The sequence below is a fragment of the Dromaius novaehollandiae genome, chromosome 1 (assembly GCF_036370855.1).
Source record: "Dromaius novaehollandiae isolate bDroNov1 chromosome 1, bDroNov1.hap1, whole genome shotgun sequence".
NCBI classification, from domain to species: Eukaryota; Metazoa; Chordata; class Aves; order Casuariiformes; family Dromaiidae; genus Dromaius; species Dromaius novaehollandiae.
The window spans coordinates 212,099,627-212,124,013 of NC_088098.1; the positions used below are offsets into that span (position 1 = coordinate 212,099,627).

At 39.5% G+C, this 24,387-nt stretch overlaps 1 protein-coding gene across 4 annotated transcripts; it reads right to left on the bottom strand.

Moving 5' to 3' along the window:
- On the bottom strand, positions 1-23,867 carry SYTL2 (synaptotagmin like 2). 4 transcript variants are annotated; one of them, XM_026103326.2, is made up of 13 exons: positions 18,167-23,867; positions 16,226-16,327; positions 15,085-15,138; positions 13,759-13,806; positions 12,495-12,589; positions 8,653-8,772; positions 7,435-7,604; positions 6,732-6,834; positions 6,145-6,315; positions 5,516-5,594; positions 3,353-3,452; positions 2,398-2,603; positions 1-1,277 (listed from the first exon to the last, which is right to left on the bottom strand). In XM_026103326.2, the coding sequence occupies exons 1-13, from the start codon at positions 23,781-23,783 to the stop codon at positions 1,132-1,134; spliced, it is 7,011 nt and encodes a 2,336-aa protein (XP_025959111.2). In that variant the 5' UTR covers positions 23,784-23,867; the 3' UTR covers positions 1-1,131. The 4 variants fall into 4 exon arrangements, with proteins under 4 accessions (XP_025959111.2, XP_064361249.1, XP_064361250.1 ...); XM_064505179.1 differs by lacking the exon at positions 13,759-13,806; XM_064505180.1 differs by lacking the exon at positions 8,653-8,772.
- Between the last annotated feature and the right edge of the window lie 520 nt (positions 23,868-24,387).

Genomic DNA, 24,387 nt, shown 5'->3' on the forward strand with positions numbered 1-24,387 from the left:
TAGCTTTAATAGACTGCTTTTATTTAAAAAAAAAAAACAAAAACAAAAGAAATCCAAAACAATGTAATACATTTTGGTTTTTATGCATTTAGCTTTTGTTGCTGGCATGTGTTTCTGCAGGTGACAAATTCCAGTCCTATTTCATACGCTACAAAGCTATCTAAACCAGGACTGCCGGAATCCCAGCAATCTCCTAACGGTGGCGCTAAAGTACAGATAAATTACTTTTTGCAAAAAACAAGCCAACAGATACAGGTACAGATAATGAATATGCTTTACAAAATAAATAGCCAACATATTTTCATCATTAAAACTGGCAATTTTAGATGCTTTAGACAAAAAAACTGACCTCAAGGCCTTCAGCATTTAAGAATAAGGTTAGTATACTAGCAAGGTGATTAATACATATATAAGCAGACTTTTTGTGACCCTGATTGTTCATTGGAATTAACAGTCCTCTGCACCTTGCAGGACAAAACATCAACAGTACCACTTCACAGAATGTTTCTCTCATCATGGAAGGTACTTTCACATCCTAGAAATATAAAATTTCCAAGAAAATATAGAAATAATTTCACATCCTAGAAATACAGGTAAAGTTTTTGGTTTTTTTTTTTATGAATTCTGCACACTCATAATCCATGCTGGAGAGATCTGACATAGCATTAAAGAGGACTCAGCTGTGTACTCACACTAATGAGCATGAACAAAACCCAATCTTTTGCTATCATATTAATAACACCTCACAAACAATCCTAGTGATGTGCAGAAAGAGCTGCCCTTCCTTTTTTGCTGGCAATTTAGATCAAGGAATCAGAAACACTTCATTTAGGCATCCATGCAATACAAGCATCCAAATATCACAGCTACCTTTGTACTGAATTCTGTAAGTGCATTCTTACTTGAATTCATTTTCAGTAAATTAAAAAAATAAGAGAACTCCTTAAATTTACATAATAATCTTGCAGGCGGCAGTTTAATTTGAAATATGAAGTGACATTTGATAGCACAAAACAGCAAGAGAACAGACACCATCAAAAGAGCTACTGTGTTCCTCTTCCAAGTTTCTCCCCCCTCCCTTTAATTTTATTCCCAAGGTTTCTTTTTGGCACTAGCAATTAAAAAGCCACTTTATTTTGTCAATTTTGCAACCATTAGCATCCTGAGAGGTAGTGTATCTTCTATCCATGTGTTTGGCGAGTTCATCATCTTCTCCCACAGGGCAGTTTCAGCTGAAGTAGAATCCATCCAATCTACTGTAGTTCCATAGCTTTTGCCTAGAAAAATGTCAGTTTTAAGAGAAACATTAATCACTTAATAAGCCTCAAAGTTGAGAGCAGATAATCACATTTGCCCCTCTTCTAAAAAGACCTAGTGCTTTCAAGATCCAGTTCTATGTTTTTACACTTCAACAACTTCTGTCAAATGTAATTATGACAATTTTGCACAGAAACATCATCGTCTTTTTTCTTCCTTTTTTTTTTGTGTGTTACTGTTTGTCTTATTCTGTCACAAGTCCAAGAAGAAAGATAAGACAGGATACCAAATGCAGGGGTTTGGGCTTCAGTCAGAAGCTTATCTTTTGCATAGATGGAACAACATACAGTAACTTAACATCTGAGAAGTAAAAATAAAATAGGCCACTGATTTTGGTACTGAAATACAAGCTTGGCTACTTAAAGTACAGTCTGAGATTTCTTACCCTGTTTTTTATTTTAGGTTATGCTAATGAACCATGCAAGAAGTTCATTTGGGAAAAGTCATTTTTTCGTCGCGTTTGCTTGAAAAGACTTAACACATCCCTCCCCCAGACCAAAGAAGTCAATGAAAGGGATGAAGCATAATGATTGAGAACACATACAACTTTTCCATCTATCCACCACCTTATACTGCCTTTCATGCTAAAAACTTGTTTGCATTTATAGCAGTAGTATTTTTCATCTTTCCTCTATTCCTTTTCAATATCTCCAACTCCTATCATGCATTCTCTATCTGTCCTTGTATCTCCACCTAGTAGTGTCTCTCCACCTAGTAGTGTCTCTACACCACGTATCCTGTTTTGCATGTGTACATTTGTAAGAAGTTATCAAGATTTTAGGTGCAGAAATCACATACTCTGTGCTTCAAACAGTACCAGGTACTATGAATGGACAGACAAAGGTTTATTTCTAAGATTTCTTCTAACTTATCAGTCACCCCTAACCATCATAATACTTCTGCTATTTACATTTCAGGATCTGTGCTAAGAAATAGATAAATTAATGAAACTCTTTAGTAAATAGATAGCTGCAAGGCTGTTCAGTGATCTTTGCAAAAAGAGAAGAAATGGAAAGGTAAAAAAAGGAAACAAAAACTGTATTTTGTAAAGAAAGGATTAATCTATCAAGAGCCCAGTACCTGTTCCAAGGCCTATCCTGAGACCTCCCAAAAAGTGGTTGGCTAGTTTGTTGTGATCCCAGACCGTGAGTTCTACGCAGGCTTCTCTCAAGTCTTCTGGCCTAAAGCCATCATAGACCATGGTGTGGTTGAATACTGGGTTTGTAGTTTTTGCCACTGTTCTTGTTTTCTGGCGACTTTTCCTGCTAGTATCTGGAAGAATGGTACTTCAGAAGAGAAAGCATTGTCAGTTTACACTTGGTCAGTACGGACTGCATTAAACACACCGAACAGAAGAAAGCTACAGATTAACACCCTTTGCAAGTTATGTGACTAAAGATAAGATGCTTTAGCATCATGGAGATAAGCCAAAGGTTGCATTCTCAGTTCCTTCCAAGAAGCACTGGCAGGATGCGTCCAGCCACGTGCTTCAAACAATGGAAAGGAAGTCAGGTGGGGAGGAGACACAAGTGAGTTTATTTGCTGGATCATCAACAGTGTTGCTGAAACCTTTTTGTTGCTGCCAGAGATTTCCCAGCCATCTTGCTGCTCTTCATTCTTTCCATTTTAATGTGTTTGTGGAAAGGCAGAAGGAAGAAATACAACTGTGCTTCTCATTTCTGTCTCCTCCTATGATTTGCTAAGCTAAACCATACTCTCACAACAACCTTTTTTGTTTAAATGCAGCTAAAAGCAGACATAAGATCTGACTTAATCTTGACTAGCCATTCCACTAAGCAGCTAAGGAAAAAAAAGTGAAAGCGTAAGGACTATGAAAGAAATTCTCCCAGTACAATATAATGGGTGGTATATCCTTAGCATATTGAAGTTGCAAGTTCTATGGGATGATTTGCATGATAGTAAAATAGAAAGTAATTAGGTGTTCTTTAATTTAAGTTAAAAAAAAAAAAAAGAAGGGAGGATTAGAAAGCATTATTAAGCCACTACATGTGATGATTTTAACCACAGTTGTTACCACTTAATAAAAGAGTTGAGCCTGTTGCCCCTCCGAAGAGGAAGGTCATGGCATTCCTTCACCCAGATGTGGACCTCACCGGTGGATGGAGTCTTTTTTCCTTAAAAAAAAAAAAAACAGCAAATATACAGCAGTACTGAGTACTTCCTCCCAGTACAATATTTGGTAAAAACTATCTGCACAGTGAAAGAGAGGCAAAGGGAATGGAGAATAAAACTCTTGAATAAGAAATCTTTCAAACTTGGGAAAAATACTTATCATGAAAATTGAGAACATGCCTTTCCAAATTTATTTTAGAGAAAGCACAATAGCAATGTTGGACAAAGCAAGAATAGAACACATCCCCTCTGTTTCCAGCTGGATGGTTTTCCAGCTGGGGTGTTCTACCCTTCCTATCACAAATCCTTCTGCAACTACACTGTATTATTTTTATTTAAAACTGAATGAAGTAGTATTTGTTTTTTGTAGTACTTTATTCCCTTCATAAACATGAGTTGGGGGGAAAAATAAAATAAAAACCCTGTTAAACTTTCACTTCCTTTTCTTTGGTTTTCTCCTCAATGTAAGTACTTTTGAGCTTTTCTCATCTTCAGAAGGCATTTTCGCCACAACTTGCCTAAGTACTTAAGTACTCATTTCTCCAGAACTTTATCAGGGTGATTACCACAGATGTCTGAAGGTCCTCATTCAACTTGATCCTAAATTCACCCTCTACCCTACTTTAGAAAGAAAGAAAAGGTCTTGTTTCTGCTTTCACCACCCTTTTACCAAGTTCTCTAATGAGATTTTTCTACTTATATTGGAACCAGACACTGTCTTCATCTACCTGAACAGACAGAAATCAGAAAGCATATTTGCCTTTCAGAAGATTCCCTGAAATCCTGTCCTCCTCAGACTCTTGTGATCCCACCCACTCCTTCTCCCTCTGCTACGGCTTCTTCACTAAGTCATTTGAAAAGTCCTCCTTAATCCTCTCCCTTCTCCAACAGTGAGAGTCCCACAGGGTTTGTCCTTGATGTCCATCTCTTCTCGTCCTGCATCTTATCTCTGGATATATGATCTAAAACCACAAATTCCTATTTGCACGGCTTACGGTGTACCTCTTCGATCTGTATCTCATTCAGGTTAAAAACTTCCGCTTATCTTGGATGTCTCCTAGTCTTCAGCACTTCAGTAGTTTCGCCTTCAAATCTTCTGTTATTCATTTTGTAGACAGTATCATCCGTCTGTCACTCAGAGCTGTAACTTGTTCATCATTTTAAATTCTGACCATTCTCTAAAACATCCTGGTTCTGATTAAGCCTTACAAATTGATTTTAAAGGTCATCTCCATGATGGAGCTGTTCCTGTCGTCCATTTGCAGAGGTGATGTTCAGCCTAGACTCTCATTATCTCACATCTTAATCCAACATTCATTTCTTTACCCTTGAAGCTGCAATCTCCATCCCAAAGTACTGCAAGACCACACCATGTCTGTATTCCTATAACAACTTCTCTTCTGTTACAAATAAACAAATGCAAGCCACTGATCTTCTCTTTCCAAGTCTCTTAGGTAAAGAGATCAGCTTGTTTCCAGTTTATGTGATGCCAGCTTTCATTGGCTTTTACATTTTCAAATAAGCTCTTCTGCATTCCTAATATATTTGATACTTACTGACTGGTCGGATCTGACCTGGCTTCATTGTCAGACAGTTACCAGTTGCCAGATAAGAGTAAACGCGCAGATTGTACTGCTGTAAACTGCTACATTCTAAGTGGTTATGGCTATTTCCCTATCTCATATTCCTTTAGTGTCTTGTCATTGTGTATTTAGCAAATAACAGCACCTGCCTGACAATTTATAACCACTAAAGTAATTAGTGACAAAACAGAACTTTGTTACATATACAGGCTGGATTACAAACCTAATAGATTATAACAACCTGGTAATTTCTTCTGTAATAACAGTAGCAGCAACAAAATGGCCTCGGATCCTAAAGTGAATTAATGACCAGATTGATTTAACCCTCAAGATGAATTTATGCTTTTTATTAAAAAGGATGGCTGAATTTGAAAAATGCTAAAAGTGGTTTGGTCTTTTTTTTTATTTATTTATTTTTTTTTAAAGAAAAGACCAAAATCCCCCAAAGGCCTGACAAGCCCAAACAAAGTAGTAATGCATACCTCCAACAGGCTGTGGAACATACTGGAGGGCTAGTTTCATCTCCCCTCTGTTTTCTAGTTCAAGAGCCATTGCTGAAGCCTGAAATAACAAAAGAAAATCACAAACCCCAAACCTTGGAGTTCACACTCAAGAGTTTACTGTGCAAAGTTTTCCCGCAGAAACAAGCTTGACTTCTACAAGAGAAATTTTTTCTTGTTTTGTTATCCTTCAATCTTGCTTCAGTTTACAGGACATGAGATATTTTAAGGCAAGCCTAAGTACTTGACAGTGCTACACTGGATACATATTCTCAGTAAACGTACTGTATATTCAGAAGACAAGTGCCTTTACATATCTGTTGCAGCAACATGACATAACCAAGAAGTAGCTTGAAATTCCCACTCCTTAGGCTTTGAGAAATTTCTGCTTACTGTTAAAATAGCTGGCTACTTACTACACTAATAGAAACCTCAGAATTGTATTTCCCATTCACCAAAGAGGTATTTATGATTGTAAGCAATACAAAAATTATTTTTCCCTACTTGAAAGACTTGCAACCAGAGAACACAAGGCCTGAATAAACAATCACTTGGTCTTGCACTTATACAGTGAAAAATATAAACCGAATAACCCAATTCTAGTAACATACCCTTGGCTTAAGTGGAAACCAGTTGATCTGCTTGTTTATTTTACCATTCCAGTCCCAGGTTCCTAAATCTAGCTCCACTTCACCAAGGAAACTATTCCTCCCAAAGGTATCATTGTGCCAGACGGAGATATTGAGCCTTTGGTTCTTTAGGACAGCCTTCTCAATTTTATACTGCCAGGAGGGAGAAAGGAAAGAAAAAAACCACTGAAACAAGTGAGAGCTTCATCAAAGCCATGTCTGAAAGTGATAAGATGGGGGAAAACATGCTTGGATTTATACAACTATAACTAATCATTTCTTCATTTCAAAACAAAACTCTTTTTATGTTTTAATCTTTATTTCAAACATTTGAAGTTCATACTTGGGTTTGTTTGTAAGCATTATAGAAATATCAAGGTTTCCATGTTGTATTCAGAGCACGCTATATAGTTAACTATCGGTGGAAGGAAATATGGAATTGGAATGCATCTCATTCTAATAAACAGACAACTGTTTTGAGAGCATCTGGACTTGCACTGAAAAGTTCAAGTTCCTAATATTTCATGCATATCACCTGGGTTTTTGTCTAGTAATAGTTTGATAAATACCCGCAGTATTTCATTATAGACTGGATTGAAAGTTTTCTTTTTCACAGAGGTCTTCCGTTTGCCCAGCTTGTATTTTTCTGGAAGCAGGTAAGTCTTTACATACCTAAAATTTAAACAGGCTGGTAAAAAAATTATGAAAATACCCTTCCAATTTCCCCATTCAAAATACACAAGTCAGTGAAAAATAAAATACAATGGTCTTATAAAGTAAACTAAATCCATTTAACTAGTCATTATGTTGTTTAGTTTGTCCCATTTAAGAAAGGGAAAAACAGTGGTTTAAAAGTTATAAAAATAATGCTTATTTTTCCAAAGTGGGGGGTAACCTTTCTCTGCCGAGGGAATCTGTTGGAATGTCTCCTCAACCCATACAAATGCACAATGTTTAAATACAGTATGCCCAGATTTAACATTTATAGGCTCTTATTCCATTGGACACATGTCAAAGCAGGATTTACCATCTTGAAAGTTAAATTTAAAACCTAAGAGCAGAGTTTCATAAAAGTTTGAGCTTACAGTGGCAATTCTATATTCACTTCAGAGGGGACAACAACTATGGAAAGCATGTTATAGCCTCTTCATTCATTTATTTGGTTGTTTAATCCAACAAGTGGTAGTGACTGAAAAAAATATCAGTTTTCTTCATTTATATATTAAAAGAAACTTTCATCAGGAAAAATACATATAGTCTAGTTATACTTACGGGTCTGAACGCTGTTGCTTAACATCTGCCACTGCCAAGTCTTTACATTGGCAAATAAAAATGTGGAGCTCGTTCAGCTGTTCTACATAATCAATAGCAAACTGAATGTTCCCCTTCACATCCACATTGCCAAAATCTCCACTATAGATGCTCATTAGACTTCCGCTCACCTGTATCATACAAGAGGAGGAAAAATTTTCAGGTTTTGAATTTGGCCAGATACTTCAAGATCAGGGTAGAAGTTCTGCTCAGAATTCAGACAGTAAAAAAATCAGCTGTGTCCTTTTAAGATGTAATTAAGAAACATAAAGGAGACTATTATACACATTTCTCAGCAAGCAGGTTAACAAAGAATATTATTTATAAGTCTTAAAGGTGTTAGGCCAAACTTGCTATAAAAAATGTGAATAGGTTAATGACATTAAGATAGAAGTAAAATGATAGCATGCTGCACAAATGATGACTGCCTGTGATCAGATATTTTAAGTATCTCTTCAGCTGATCTTCCTCAGAGAAATCAGAGCCTAGACTTTAAGGGAACAGGCCTTCTGAAAATAACAACAAAAAGATGAGGAATAAAGTCTTTATGAGACTGAATTGGGTGCCTAAATAGAGTATATTTGAAAATGAAACCCTAGATGGAGTGAAAAAGAAGGAGGTACAATTTTTTTTAATCTCATTATCCTTTCCCAAAATTTTTCTTTTCCCATAAAGCTCACATAAACTAATGACTTTTGGTTGACCAGTCACTGACTTAATCACCATCCCACAGCAATACTGTCTCTTCCTTTCACTTTCTCCTTTTCCCTCTTGCTCCATTTCTTAACACTTGCTTTGTGTACGTTCCTCATTTTCAGCTACAACTGTCAGCTCTTAGGGTAAAAGCCAGCTCTTTGTTTAGCTTTTAAAGAGCACCCTGCACAGTGGAGTCCTGAACAGGCTCCAGTATATGACTATAATAAACACAAACTATGATCCATCCAATACTCCTTAGAGGAATCAATAATGTAATGATACTGGTCTTTAAAAAAGAAAAGCAGAAACAATTTTGTTTTATTTTTTAAGGAACTCCATGCAAGGGTTCACATGGCAGATGGAAGGAAGGAAGGAGACAAAGATGCCAAGGAAGGAAAGGCAAGTGGAATGAGAAAGCAGGTGGAACACTGAAGAGATTAGCGTAAGCAAAGTGCCATTAAAACAAGGCTTTGGTTTACATACAGAGGATAAGGAGGCCATGCCAGAAGAGCCGCTAAGATTGGTTAGAGAGCTGGGACTCTTCTTGATTCTGCCAAAGGAATAACTGCTTTCTGACGCTGTATCTGTCTCTCTGTCATCACTCTACAAAAACATCACAGAAAGAAAGTCTATGTAGGCACTATGTAGTCACAAGGAACATTTAAAAAATATAAAGCAGAATTTTAATAACACAGACTGGGACTTGGTAAAAACCTGAATTTAAATCCCCTAGGAGTGCAACATTAGTAATTAGTATGTTCTTAAAAAGCTCATGCACTTAAAAAAAAAAAAGTTGAAAGGGAATTTTTCACATAGAAAGCCTTTTTTTAAAGCAGTAATGCAACTAGCCTCTTTTTTTTAATCTCAAGTAGCAATGGAAAGTAAAAAGTTAATTGGGACAATTAAACTCAGCTTCACTACACCATGAATAAAATTTTGCAAATGATAATGCTCAGATCTTTCACCAGTCCCTTTCTGCTATATAGAGAATACTGTCAATTCTCAAGTCCCTATCTTTAAGACAGTTAGTTGAGAGGTAACATGCACAGAAGAGCACTGGATACCATAAATGGCTTTTGGAAAATGCCTGTATTGCAAGAGAGCAAGCAGAGCCCTGCTTTTACATCAGGAAACTATAGTTTTGGTTCACTTGGTCATTATCAGATTGTGTGCTCACAACCTCATTCTGTCTCCATGTCTTCCCTCTACAAAAAGCACAACGCTTCTTTAACTTCGATGTGTGCTTTGGGATCTTCCTGCACAAGTTGTTATCACCCCATATTCCGACTGTGAACATATGACAAGGCTTTCCTCCTCCCTTCTACAGTTTTGAGCAGCTGCCGCAGACCTTTTACTAGCACATGCAATTAGTAAACAATATTTTCTACACACATCAAAAAATATATATTTATAGAAATGTGTCTAACATAAACATACCGAATAAGTCTTTATAAACATTTATTGATCCTAGCTTCTCTGGCTACATCTATACTAAGTAAAAACAGGCCAGGATTGTTCCCCAATCCTGAGGTCAAAGATGAGGGCTGAATAACGTCTACCCTGCCTAGGGCAAGGCTCCTTGAGAGAAAAACTGTCTTGAAGAGTGCTATTTGGAAGTATCCAAAATAAATCCAGTGAGTGAAATAACAGTTAAGTAGTGTGGATGATCAGGATTTTGTGCTTATCCCTTGCTCTCTTATTCAGCCCTGTTACATGCACGCTTTGCAGGGCAGGATATCCTAATCCCTGTTGTAGGGGAGGGACATACGGTTTGTCTGAGACCATTTTAGCTGCTGTCCACACAGCAGAGCCAGGACTGAACCCAATTCTGCTCACTTGCAGCTATGTCCTTAATTTACTCGGCAAAGCTTGCTCCTTGGATGGGAGCAGTCAAAGGTCTTGTGTTTATGGAATGTCTGGAAGTTCAGAGACATAGAGTTATGAGGCACCAAGGTGACGGCATGCCTCCAGAATGCACTGTGTCCCTACTTTTTTTTCCAAGTTAACTCACAATTTTAAATAAGGGTCTTGTTAGCATTTCAAGTAGAGAACCTTGAATTTTTTAGGCTGTTATCTCCTTTGAGCAGAAGGATAAGACACTGGTACACTAACAGAGACAGATTTCTTTATATATATATATATTTTTTTCAGTTAGAAAGTATTTCGTTATCAGATGAATACACCATTTTAAAAATAATTTCAGAACTGAACCAACACATAGCAACAACTGTTAATTTCACCATGATTACATGGTGTCTACAGTGCTTATTTCTATTTGTTATTTCTATCAGACTTATGTTATCTATGCATCAGTTAGATACGTCTTAGTGACCAGATGGTACTTAGGTGATAATAAATTCAAAGGCAGAACCAGCATATGTGAATAAGCCTTATAATGTAAGGTATTTTCATTAGGACCTCTATAAATATTCAGGAATGGCAACGAACACAAAAAAACCCACAATTTATCCTACTGGTGGGATATTAAAAATTACTTCATATTAAATTTTAAAATAGTTAAGAATTATTGCTAGTGTATTTTTATTTCATTTAAAAAATAAATATGAAAAGACATGTAAAGAAAATATGCAAACCAGATGGCCTGTCTTGAGTTATCAAGCTAACAGCAGACAGTATAAGACTAATCACATTTTTAAAGACAAATTTGGGGGACAGAATAAACAGATCTGGGTACTGACAATTTCTTAGAATATCAAAAGGGATCATCTTAAAACTGTTTCTACTGTGACCAGACTGACTATGTATAGTCCATCGTCTTTTCAGTATTTACCAGATTGTTTCATTCAGAACCCACATCAGACAGTTTTTTAAACTGGCTTCTTCCAGAAGCTTTAACTGGTTATTTTTAAATGCCCAGCTATGCATTTCAGACTTGCTTGGTATCCCACCTTCAACATTTTGAGCTACTAATCTTTTGGTTTGTCCATGGTGCAATGCCTTAGAGAAGTCTCCCTTGCGTAGTTCGCACCATAAGGGGCATTAGAATGCTGTAATTTTACAGAATCTTTATTTAAAGAGGTGTAATTCACAGACACTGAATGGTATTGAGTTGTGTGCTAAAGTAAGACTAGTCAAAACTGTATCATTGCATTTTGGATACTTCAAACTTTCAGAGGGAGAGCAGGGGAAGGCCGGGCAGAGCACAGTCCTGAAACTCACCCTTCAGTCCTTTCAGCCACTTGTTTTTAGAGAAACAACCCAAGCTATTGATGCTTCTGCTGAGGGCAGTTACAGCAATAAGGACAGGGATAAGCAGTATAACCATTCCTCAGGTTAATAGCACAGACATTTTTTTTGGCATCTATGACCTAAATTCCTGTGTCACATCTAATCCTCTGTCCACTAATGCATATTCATCATTGACCCAACTCAGGTGTTTACACCACCATTTGGGAGACCTGGAAGACAGCCTCTGTGACTTTGATTTGCTGACAGCTTAGAGGGCAGGAGAAGGGGGGATTCATGTGCACAGTTGCCACGCAAATTCACATGCATACCATTTACTGTCATGCACAAGAAAAATGGAGGGACCTGTGTGTTATCCAAGTTCAACAGCGTTGAATTATTTCCTGTTCTCCATTCCCTGTGACCAATGGAGAATATCTGTACAGATATATTCAGCCTATCCACTTTAAATATTCACGTTAGGAGATTGGTGCTTGGTCCGTTTACAGCCTCCACACCTGTATCCACTGACTATTCAGAGAGTCGCAGACCAGGCAGTTCATATTGCTTAACACCCTGAAACTTCAGCATCAGATCGGGAATAAGCTCTGAGGTCATACTCAGATCTCCAAGGCCCCTCACCATGCTCCTTTTTTTAAATAAAGTATACAGACTAAGCTGAGGCGACTTAAAAAGGCACAGTATGTGGCTGAACATCCTAAGACTACTTACGTAGAGAAAGACAGCCTGGTACCCAGATCCCCGAACAGAACACCAAGTGAATACTTCAATACCTTCTCTCTGAGAAGGGTCACCAGTTGGTGCCATTACATATAGTCTTACAAGCTTATTTTAGCCTGTAAGCAATGTATGCTCTGAAAAAAATGCTTCAACCTCTGAGATAAAACATGCTCTACATGTAGATCTGTCAGTAGGAATAAATCTCTGGTTACTGGACTAAAAATTCTGAAAGATGAAACAACCACAGGCTACTTGTGATCACCTCGTGCTAGTTGCACGACAAACTCAGTATCCAATAGGAGACCAGCCTGGCAGACCCTGAAAAGTACTATTTGGCAAACGCATAATGCCACAATAAAGGAAAGCTTTAGTCACATTATTTCAAGCACAGAACTTGCCTCTTCCTGTAGGAACGATGGTACTGACTTGCTCAGTCCTTTGAGTTTTTCAGGATTCAAAAAGAGCTTATCGGGCTGTGAAGGCACTGTGGAAACTAAAGAGCAGCAGCAATTCAAAGTTTCAAAAATAAGTTTGTACATCAAAAGAGTGAGATTCCATAGCAGGGAATGGTTAGAAACAAATAACTTCAGATGAAATACATTCACATGCATAACCAGTTTACAACTTAGATGCAAGATTTGTTTCATCGGATTCACAGAAGCTACTGCTAGGACAGTCTAGTTTGACATCTCCTGTAACACTGGTCACAGCGCATTGTCTGGCAAAAGAGGTGCTCACACTGCTTGACATAATGTACAAACCCAGGTGCTGCAAGAAAATTCTGATCAAATGCAATGAAAAAAAACATTTTCAGTTTATCTTCCAGCTTTTCTTCCTAGAACAAGGATAAGCATACTCATAAACTGACCATACCATTGTTGACATTAGGGTCATCATAGGGTTCTTGGTAAAAACTTAGTATACAAGCCAACTGCTCTCTTATTTACTCAATCTCATTAATGGCAATAGGAATATTTGTGTAAATAAAGCGGTGTTTAGACCTGAACAAGGAAGTTCCAAATATTCCTAGGTAGTTATATAATAAAATATTCCTAGGTAATTAGGTAATACATATCCCATCGATGATGCAACATCTTGCAGCAGCTCTCTTCAACTTTTGTATAGCTCTGCTGAACTTCACTTTCGCGTTCCTTGTTGATTTCACTGTACAAAGCTTAAGCGCACAAGCTAGCCTTGCAAAAATCCTGTCAGCAGTAAACCCACAATTCTCAATTTTCTGTGCTATAACTGCACTCATATTTAGCAATACATTAAAACTCCACATATTGAAGGCATTTGCACTGGATGCACATTGTGAAATGCACCAATACTCAGTATCTGCTGACAGAGAATTATTTGGCAACAAAGAGCCACCTACAATGATACTCATCTATTGCATAAATTGAAATATGGCATGCCTGACGGGATTGTTTGCAAGGCATAAGTTAAGCTCTTCCAAAGTTTTTGGCATTGAAGCTCAAATGGCACTAAACATATCAGTTGCTGTCAGTATGCAGTTAGATGCAGTTTCCCCTTTGGCAAGCATTTAGCCTAGATGTGTAACTTGTTAGTTATTATTAAAAAAAAGGATTTTTAATTTATTAGGTTAGATATCAGTGGAGGAATCTCTCCACTGTCTGGTGAAAGAATCCTATTACTCACTTCCTGCTGCATTTTCATTCCTCTCTTGATGCTGATCAGGTTCCAGATCTGCTCAGTGCAGTATTGACAACAATCACTCAGTAGCACAAACAGCTTTGCAATGTTATAAATAGCAGCAATATATTTTACGTGTGGAAAGTCTCAGCTTTCCCAAGACCCTGTATTTTTTTGTTTTGCATCACTCTCCTTAGGAGCTGGATCATAACAGTGTACAAGCTAAGTGAATCAAAAGCGTGAATGGTATTTTCAAGAGAACCTGCCTGATTCCGTTTGCGCAGCTATCAGTTTGACTGTGTTGGCCATTTTTTCAAAACTGCACCCTCAATAAATTTGACTCCAAAAAAGCCACTCTTTTCAGCTAAGTGACTGCATGTTCCAGATTGAACATACAGAGTACTTTCAGCAGGGTCTACCATTTGGTTCCCTATTTCAAAGCAAAGTAAAATATGGTAGGTAAGTCTTGTTAGCATGTTGGACACTGTGTATCATATTATGCTACAGACCACTAACTCACAAAATGCTTGGAAGCATATAAAGGTGATAGTAAATCCTGCTATGCACAATGCATTTTTAAAATGATACTGCAACAACACAGTAAAGAATTTTGTGTTATATTCCACCATACTCAGTTATTTGATGATTTTCCAGTGTGTTCATCCTGACGTGTTTTTGGAACAGGTTTGCTTTGCTTTGCTTTGCTTAGATTTGGAATTCCTGAAGGAGTACAGGCACATCAGGAGCTTTATGCACATACCTAATGCAAAGTGTGACCAACAAAATTTAACACTAAAGCATCTGTAATGCACTAGGAGATCACCAGTATCAACAGTACCTGATCCAGTGACTCATCTATTGCTCAGAGTAAGTAATTCCACTTTGCTGGTTTGAGACAGGGATTTGGAGAGGTTCATTTTCAACTGATGTACTTTGAAGGGTGTTCTGTGTGAGCAAAAGTCATCTTGCGCCTTAATAATGCAACAGATGAGCAGGCAAATTCAACATTTAAATGAGCTCAGTCTTTCAACTGAGCTAATGTTCAAAGCTCTCAATGATTTTAGTAGTCTTTTCATGCGCAAAATGATCAAAGACTGAAATAGTACACTGCTAGATGGCACAGAGTTTCTACGGGAACAGCAGGACATAATATAAGTATACGACTTAAGAACAAAATAATACAACAAAATTCTACAAAAGCATTTAAGTCATGCTCAAGCTAAACAAATCTACAAGAAGAACACAATTCTTAAGTTTGGAAAAATCTTTCACTAGCAAACAGAGGACATTGAAAAAAGAATAAACTTCCATGCAGACACAAAATATATTTACCATCTTCAGCACTAAGAGCTAATTCTTCCTTTGGAATATTTATTTTTCCTTCATCTGTGCAGGAAAAAAGTAACACACAGTTAGAAAGCTTGTTGTTCAGTATGATAAAGCGGACTGCATTGGTAGCCACAGAGTTAGTAGGAGTGAGGGCAAAACCCCCCCAAACAAAAACCAGCAGAGCCATTGGCATGGTTAAATTCAAGAAATGCTTTCTCCTTAGTGTACTACCTCAAGTCTGCCTCCAAGAGGGGATCTCTTATGTAATCAGCCACACAGTTTCTATCAGTGTTGTTGTAACAATATTAGTACATCTATACCTAAAATCTAGGAACTAGTTAGAAGCATGCAATAGCGTAAGTAGTATTAGAGGAGTAATTTGTCCACAACAGCCAACATCTTTCAAAACTGACACCTCCAGATTTCAGTTTATAAATACATGTTCAGTTTATGTCTTCTCCATTAGTCATGAAAAAGAAAAAAAAACAAAGAAAACACTGAAAACACTGATGGGCAGGGTAAAGGAAGACAGGAACAACAACAACAACAACAAATCTTAGGGGGCTACAGATGGAGACCTAAAATTAACTGTAAATACAGTTCTATCTCACTGCATTCTCTTAATGTGTGTTTGGTTATATTAACTGCTAGAATACACAGATGAAACTCTAATAAACTAAGCAAAGTTTTTCATACTTCTACTGTCTACTAATTAGACCCAAGCAAACAGCCTAGAGAGAAGGGCAGTTCTTGCTCATTACTGGTTTGGGTATTTGCCAATACTTTTGCTATATAAGACTTTCTCACTATCCAAGAAATAGTTCATCAGTGATTAAAATAATGCATTTTTTCCTGCTTCCAGTGTTGTTTCAAAATGAAAATGAAGAACTGAAAACAAAATTGCATGAGAAAATAAGTCATTTTTCAGTACTAACTCTATACTGCTTATTGAGAAGCAAAGACAGACAAAAATATGGATTTCACTTTTAAAGTACTTCGTGTGCTTATTCAGAAATTGATTTTCCTGCCAAGGTTCAGTGTCAGGGTACTAAAATGCTATTTGGCAAAGCTGTGTGGAAGAACAGCATGAACATGTTTAAGCCAAACTGGAGGTCACAGGAGACACAGACAACTTTGTGCTCACTTGAGGTGGCTGATGGAATGTCCTCTAGACTTTTGGAAGGCATTTTCCTATCTGCACTCCTTTTCAAAGCCATCAAAACAGGGTTTAATTCTTCTTCTGAACCTGTTACGAGACAAAACACGTGAACACTGCACACAGAGACATGCCATTTTAAACAGCTCGCTAAAAAACCAGCAACTGATTTCTCACAGAAATCTATTTTGACCTTTAGCAAACATAGTGAACATTCAATGAAAATAGAAAATAAATCAGTGTCATAGACTGAGGGATGTATTATGTTCAGTTACTCTAAAATTAGAGATATAGGAACAAAAAATTAGCCTATGCTTCTAAGATACAGACTTTCAAAAATAAATATTTTTAAGGAGCTACTGAAACAGATACCTGAGAGTTTTAGCTTAAAATGCCTTAAAATGGAAATCAAAGCAAAGTGGACTAATTTTAAAATTTATGGGGACCAGGGTTAGCCTCCAATATTTGTGAAGGGTTTGTTTCCATGATGGCAAAGGTAACTTCTCATTACCAGTTCACTTATGTAGACACATTTTTTAAGTGATCAGACATTTGTGAGCAAACACGTAGTATAAATAATACACTAAAGCGATTCAGGATAACCTGAATTCAGTCATCATTAATCCCGTCTAGCTTTAGGCCTGAAAATGCCTACATTAAGAATCTGCTCACTCTAAACTCTCTCAGCCATCTGTGGAGAGCTACAGGTTGGCTGATTTGCCCTCTGCAGATACTTCTGTCTGTACTCAGTAATAAGGGGGTTTAGGGCAATATGGTACCTAAGTGCCTTAAAACTAGATGGAATAAACTCAGACTGTAGCTATTTTGTTATGAATCAGCACTAAAAAGAAGTTAATAATTTTGTCTTTCCTCTGTGCAAATTTCTCCTTTTATCTTCTCCCCTGTGAAAATCACCTTCTATTTCAATACTTGAATAACAGCCATAAGAAACCAGCTGTGGAGAGATTCAGATTCCTGAAATTAGCACGTATTTGTCTCCAAGGGCAATATCGAGGCAGATATAGCTCCTTCAAAATTCTTTTTTAGACTCTCTCTTCTCCTTACCCCACTCCCCACCACCACCAGCCAACCAGCTAGGCCTTACGGACAGCAACACTGTAACTTTGATTAAAGCAAAATCTGTTTCATCCTTCCTCATCTGTCATGCAGATCAGATTTCTCATTGGTATCTGGCTTACATATAACACTGAAGAATTAGTTAGCAGGCCCTTGAAACTTCACAGAGGAAAATATTCCCAATTGAGCCTTTTTATTCTGCTCCTGAGAAACTATCTCCTCTACCTTAAGCTCTTCAATGACTGCCACACTCTATATATGAACTAGAGCTGCCACTTAACCAAATAATGAGAATCCTCGTAAAGACAGCACTTCATCTTTACAACCATATTCCAGTGCAACAGGCAGCAATACTAAATTAAAATGGCACGGAGTTCTCTGGAACAAAAGATTTTGGTATTGTCTTCATATCCAGCCATTCCATTGATAGGCATTTACCTTCAGAGACTAAATAAAGAATGAGCTCAGTCAGCCACTGTTTTATGTTGCTGGTTGGTTTTTTTTTTTTTTTTTTTTTTGATGTTTAAAGGAAATACCAATATATTAGCAATACAATGTTACTAAATTGAAAGAGATGTCATAGGGGAGGAAGAAACGGGTAAAGCAATTGAATCATGTTGCTAAACTCCCCTAATCAAAAAAAGCTTACCCAATGCAGTACATGCTTATCAAAACACTTTCCAATTAAGAAACTTAACTAGTTCTTCACATCCCCCCCCAAATATCTAAAGCATTCAATTAAGAAATAAGTATCACAGACTTGTAGTTCACATATTTGAAGTTGACTATTAGAAAAATTGTAGCCATATTTAACAACCAAACACCATGAATTTTAGAAATAAAACAGCTCACGAGTTGAACTTCTGGTTCCAGAGTGGAGATCTGAATTTTCATCTGAAAACTCAGATCCCAAGCTTGAGCTGTCACCTTTCTCTTCATTGTCATGATGAGATGTTAGGCAGAGTTGTGTTGCTTCTTGCTGGGGGGAACTACTCTCGTCTTTAAGAGGTGTGCTTGCTCTTCTGAATTTCAATGGTGCTTTTAATTCTGAATTATTTTCAGAAGCAACCAAGGATGTGCTTTCGCCTGTTTTTATTGTTTCATTCATCTTGAACAACTTGATTGTAATTGTCTTGGTCTCTCTTTCCAATGGGGGAACATATGTTGGAGCCATATTTCTCTGTTCCCTTTTATGAAGTGTAACATTTCTTTTAGGGAGATCAGAAGCTTCAACTTCATTTACTACATGATCAACTACTGAAGCTTTGCCATTTTGTTCCAAAGTTTCCCTCTTGATACCTATTTTCACCTCTGTATGATAGTTACTTAAAGCATTATAATAAGGCTGTGGCATTGTCATGGACAGAGTATCCTTTTTTGATGGAGACATAGGATCCTGAAACTTTCCTTGTACATGTAACTGTTTGGATACTGGAGATGAATTTTCAGATGCCTCCTTAATAAGCTTTTCTAGGGAACTACTGACTTCACTGAAGTTTGTATGAGTTGAAGCAAAAGATGTTTTGATTGTTTCTTCTGTTTCTTGAGGATGATCTTTTTCTTGCTGATATGGAACACATATACTTTGCCTAGTCTGCATTTTATCTTGCATTATCTTATCCATATTTTTCAGCATAGGAGCTGCCATTTCAGAGACCTCTTTCAGAAGCTTCTGCAAATTAATATTAAATAATTCATATTCAGCTTTGGATGGAGCAAGAGACCTTTCTATGGTCTCGCTGACTTCCCGAGGTGACTCTGCATCACGCTGATAGGTCGTACTTTCCACTGGCATCTCAGCAGTCCTAGGTTCTGCACTGTCTGAACTCCTTGGTGCAGGAGGTGAGGTTTCAGGGGCCTCCCTCAGCAGCTTCTCCCAAGCAGAACTGAATCCACTGGACTTGGACGGAGCGACTGACCTTTCTATGGTCTCGCTGACTTCCCGAGGTGACTCTGCATCACGCTGATAGGTCGTACTTTCAACTGGCATCTCAGCAGTCCTAGGTTCTGCACTGTCTGAACTCCTTGGTGCAGGAGGTGAGGTTTCAGGGGCCTCCTTCAGCAGCTTCTCCCAAGCAGAACTGAATCCACTGGACTTGGATGGAGCGACTGACCTTTCTATGGTCTCGCTGACTTCCCGAGGTGACTCCGCATCACGCTGATAGCATTGCTGAGATGCCAGTTGAAAGTGTGACCTAGGTTCTGCACTGTCTGAACTCTTTGGTGCAAGAGGTGAGGTTTCAGGGGCCTCCTTCAGCAGCTTCTCCCAAGCAGAACTGAATCCATTGGACTTGGATGGAGCGACTGACCTTTCTATGGTCTCGCTGACTTCCCAAGGTGACTCTGCATCACGCTGATAGGTCGTACTTTCAACTGGCATCTCAGCAGTCCTAGGTTCTGCACTGTCTGAACTCTTTGGTGCAGGAGGTGAGGTTTCAGGGGCCTCCTTCAGCAGCTTCTCCCAAGCAGAACTGAATCCACTGGACGTGGATGGAGCGACTGACCTTTCTATGGTCTCGTCGACTTCCCGAGGTGACTCCGCATCATGCTGATAGGTCGTACTTTCAACTGGCATCTCAGCAGTCCTAGGTTCTGCACTGTCTGAACTCCTTGGTGCAGGAGGTGAGGTTTCAGGGGCCTCCCTCAGCAGCTTCTCCCAAGCAGAACTGAATCCACTGGACTTGGACGGAGCGACTGACCTTTCTGTGGTCTCGCTGACTTCCCGAGGTGACTCCGCATCACGCTGATAGGATTGCTGAGATGCCAGTTGAAAGTGCGACGTAGGTTCTGCACTGTCTGAACTCCTTGGTGCAGGAGGTGAGGTTTCAGGGGCCTCCCTCAGCAGCTTCTCCCAAGCAGAACTGAATCCACTGGACTTGGATGGAGCGACTGACCTTTCTATGGTCTCGCTGACTTCCCGAGGTGACTCCGCATCACGCTGATAGGTCGTACTTTCAACTGGCATCTCAGCAGTCCTAGGTTCTGCACTGTCTGAACTCCTTGGTGCAGGAGGTGAGGTTTCAGGGGCCTCCTTCAGCAGCTTCTCCCAAGCAGAACTGAATCCACTGGACTTGGATGGAGTGACTGACCTTTCTATGGTCTCGCTGACTTCCCGAGGTGACTCCGCATCACGCTGATAGCATTGCTGAGATGCCAGTTGAAAGTGTGACCTAGGTTCTGCACTGTCTGAACTCTTTGGTGCAAGAGGTGAGGTTTCAGGGGCCTCCTTCAGCAGCTTCTCCCAAGCAGAACTGAATCCATTGGACTTGGATGGAGCGACTGACCTTTCTATGGTCTCGCTGACTTCCCGAGGTGACTCTGCATCACGCTGATAGGTCGTACTTTCAACTGGCATCTCAGCAGTCCTAGGTTCTGCACTGTCTGAACTCTTTGGTGCAGGAGGTGAGGTTTCAGGGGCCTCCTTCAGCAGCTTCTCCCAAGCAGAACTGAATCCACTGGACTTGGATGGAGCGACTGACCTTTCTATGGTCTCGCTGACTTCCCGAGGTGACTCTGCATCACGCTGATAGGTCGTACTTTCAACTGGCATCTCAGCAGTCCTAGGTTCTGCACTGTCTGAACTCTTTGGTGCAGGAGGTGAGGTTTCAGGGGCCTCCTTCAGCAGCTTCTCCCAAGCAGAACTGAATCCACTGGACTTGGAGGGAGCGACTGACCTTTCTATGGTCTCGTCGACTTCCCGAGGTGACTCCGCATCACGCTGATAGGATTGCTGAGATGCCAGTTGAAAGTGCGACGTAGGTTCTGCACTGTCTGAACTCCTTGGTGCAGGAGGTGAGGTTTCAGGGGCCTCCCTCAGCAGCTTCTCCCAAGCAGAACTGAATCCACTGGACTTGGACGGAGCGACTGACCTTTCTATGGTCTCGCTGACTTCCCGAGGTGACTCTGCATCACGCTGATAGGTCGTACTTTCAACTGGCATCTCAGCAGTCCTAGGTTCTGCACTGTCTGAACTCTTTGGTGCAGGAGGTGAGGTTTCAGGGGCCTCCTTCAGCAGCTTCTCCCAAGCAGAACTGAATCCACTGGACTTGGACGGAGCGACTGACCTTTCTATGGTCTCGTCGACTTCCCGAGGTGACTCCGCATCACGCTGATAGGTCGTACTTTCAACTGGCATCTCAGCAGTCCTAGGTTCTGCACTGTCTGAACTCCTTGGTGCAGGAGGTGAGGTTTCAGGGGCCTCCCTCAGCAGCTTCTCCCAAGCAGAACTGAATCCACTGGACTTGGACGGAGCGACTGACCTTTCTATGGTCTCGCTGACTTCCCGAGGTGACTCCGCATCACGCTGATAGGATTGCTGAGATGCCAGTTGAAAGTGTGACCTAGGTTCTGCACTGTCTGAACTCCTTGGTGCAGGAGGTGAGGTTTCAGGGGCCTCCTTCAGCAGCTTCTCCCAAGCAGAACTGAATCCACTGGACTTGGACGGAGCGACTGACCTTTCTATGGTCTCGTCGACTTCCCGAGGTGACTCCGCATCACGCTGATAGGTCGTACTTTCAACTGGCATCTCAGCAGTCCTAGGTTCTGCACTGTCTGAACTCCTTGGTGCAGGAGGTGAGGTTTCAGGGGCCTCCCTCAGCAGCTTCTCCCAAGCAGAACTGAATCCACTGGACTTGGACGGAGCGACTGACCTTTCTATGGTCTCGCTGACTTCCCGAGGTGACTCCGCATCACGCTGATAGGATTGCTGAGATGCCAGTTGAAAGTGTGACCTAGGTTCTGCACTGTCTGAACTCCTTGGTGCAGGAGGTGAGGTTTCAGGGGCCTCCTTCAGCAGCTTCTCCCAAGCAGAACTGAATCCACTGGACTTGGATGGAGCGACTGACCTTTCTATGGTCTCGCTGACTTCCCGAGGTGACTCCGCATCACGCTGATAGGTCGTACTTTCGACTGGCTCTTTAGGAAGATCAACATCTGATGGAATAGTCATCTTCTCCCCTGTTTCTATAGATAAACATAGCTGACCATCTACTGCCACCTCCTGTTTTAAGGCATCTTTATCATCAGGTGATTGGAACAGCTGCAAGGAAACCTGAGGCAGTTTCTGTAAATGAGAATTAAATGTGTTCTGATGTTCTTTTGTTGAAACAATATTTTTTTCTAAATATTCTTTAGCTTCTTGCTTTGGAACACCCACCTTTTCTTTGGGTTTTGAGATAAATGCTTTTCTGACCACTTGGATAGAATTTGTATTTTTTGTTTGTGTCAAATTCAGACCTTTAAGGGTAGGAGATTCTAATGGCAGTTTACATACTGCAGAACCTAATTTCTCTGTTTTTTCTCTCTCAGATGCTTGGGTTTGTTCTTGAATTAACTCTTGTTTGCTCAGGTTACCTCTGCCTTTTTTATCTTCCTTTGATTCTCTTTGGTAGGTTATTGAACCAGTATTATTTCGCAAAGAAACGTGTCCCTCAGTGCTACTTTGTAATTTCACTCCAGTATCCCAGAATTTTCTCAAACTCTGAAACTGTGAAGGATTTGAAATGTGATTCTTGGACTTTTCATTCATTTTTTCTTTTAAAGACAAAACCTTGAAGTTGGGCTTCTCCTGGGAACAAGAAACACCTTTTCTTTGAAACATTTCTTTCTCATCTTTATATTTGCTTTCTGGGGAGGATGAAGTCACACGAACTCTTGGCTGTAAGTTATTGACTTTTGGCAGTTTTGCACATTCAGGAACTTCACCATCAGATGGAAGTGTTCTTTCTAGTTTTTCAGCTGCATGCCCTGGCTCAAACTCAAAAGAGTTTTGGTGTTCATTTCTTAAAGCCTGGCTTTCATTACTTAGTTCACTTCTTTGTAACATACTGTTGCTTTGATCATCCAATCCATTAGGTAAGTATACTGCAGTGGGTTTTATTTTGTCACTTTCTCTGAGGCCTTTTAACATGCTGCCATCTGATCCATTAATACTGACACTAGCTTCTTTCTCTCCATGACTGGGGATAGTTTTTTCCCTTTCCCAGAATGCTCTAATCTCCCTTATACTTCTTTTTTCTCTGAGTGCCTTCTCTGATTCACAACTCTGAGGTGGTTGCTTGTATTCTTGATGTTCCAAGAGGCTTGATTTTTGATTTTGTTGCATGATTTCTTGACCAGATTCTTTTTCTTCAGCTCTTCTAGAGTCAAATTCAGTTAGTGATTTGTCATTTTCTTTCTCATTCTTTTCCCCTTGCTTAGGTTTCCTCCTCTCTTTTATCATCTGTGTGTCTTCCAAAATACATGCTGGAGGTGAAACACTCTTCAGTTTTTCAGTCTTTCCAAATAGTAACTCTTCCATAACTTGTGTTTTTCCATTCATGCTAGGCCCACTATGTTCTGTAGTAAGAACTGCTGTTCTGGTTGAGAAGTCCACGTCCTCTTTGGGTTCCCTGCCTTGCAATCTTGCTGACCTAGGTTTCCTATCCCCAGCACCAGAACTTCTTTTAAACCAATCTAATACTTTTGACATGGACTCATCAAATGTTTTCACAAGTTCAGCAGCATGTTTGTCAGGCTTGCAAGTGGTTTTAGCATCTTGTTCCTCAACAAGATCAGGCTTACCTTGTTGAAGACCTGCAGAATTTGTATTGGACACCTCACATGCTTCTGTCTTAGCAGAAAGCAGATGTTGGTCTGCAATACAAATAAATTTATCAGAGTTACGAATCAGACATAAGACTAAATCCACCTCAAAAATACTCTTGTTTTTTACTCTTTTAGCAGAGAAGAGTTCTCTGTCCTTCTGTTTTCAGGAAGAACCATACAGCAGGCAATGAACTGGAAAAACGATTCCTGCATTGAGATATCCTCCTGGAAGAATAGTCATATTACTTTATTTGTTTTGGGGGGGTGAAGGAGAGGAAGGGGAAAGAGGATGGGTTAATCCCTAGTATAAAGGAAATAGCAAAATGGGGGGCGGGAGACATGTTTGTGTTTAGTCACATGGACAAATCCTAAAGTCACAGCTGCATTACTAACAAGGACAGTCAACAACAATACACCAAAAATTCTTCGGTTCTCATGCAGGCAGAACTACCAGATCTTAACACAGAAATTTTGACAAAGTGCCATCA

Excerpts from the sequence above, each read along its gene's own strand:
- SYTL2 (XM_026103326.2), bottom strand. The coding sequence starts at position 23,783 with ATGTCAAAAGTATTAGATTGGTTTAAAAGAAGTTCTGGTGCTGGGGAT. Across the intron at positions 6,835-7,434 it reads AAGCAACAGCGTTCAGACCC|GTATGTAAAGACTTACCTGC; the intron begins GTAAGTATAACT and ends TTTAAATTTTAG. Across the intron at positions 2,604-3,352 it reads CTCAACTCTTTTATTAAGTG|TACCATTCTTCCAGATACTA; the intron begins GTAACAACTGTG and ends TCTCTTCTGAAG.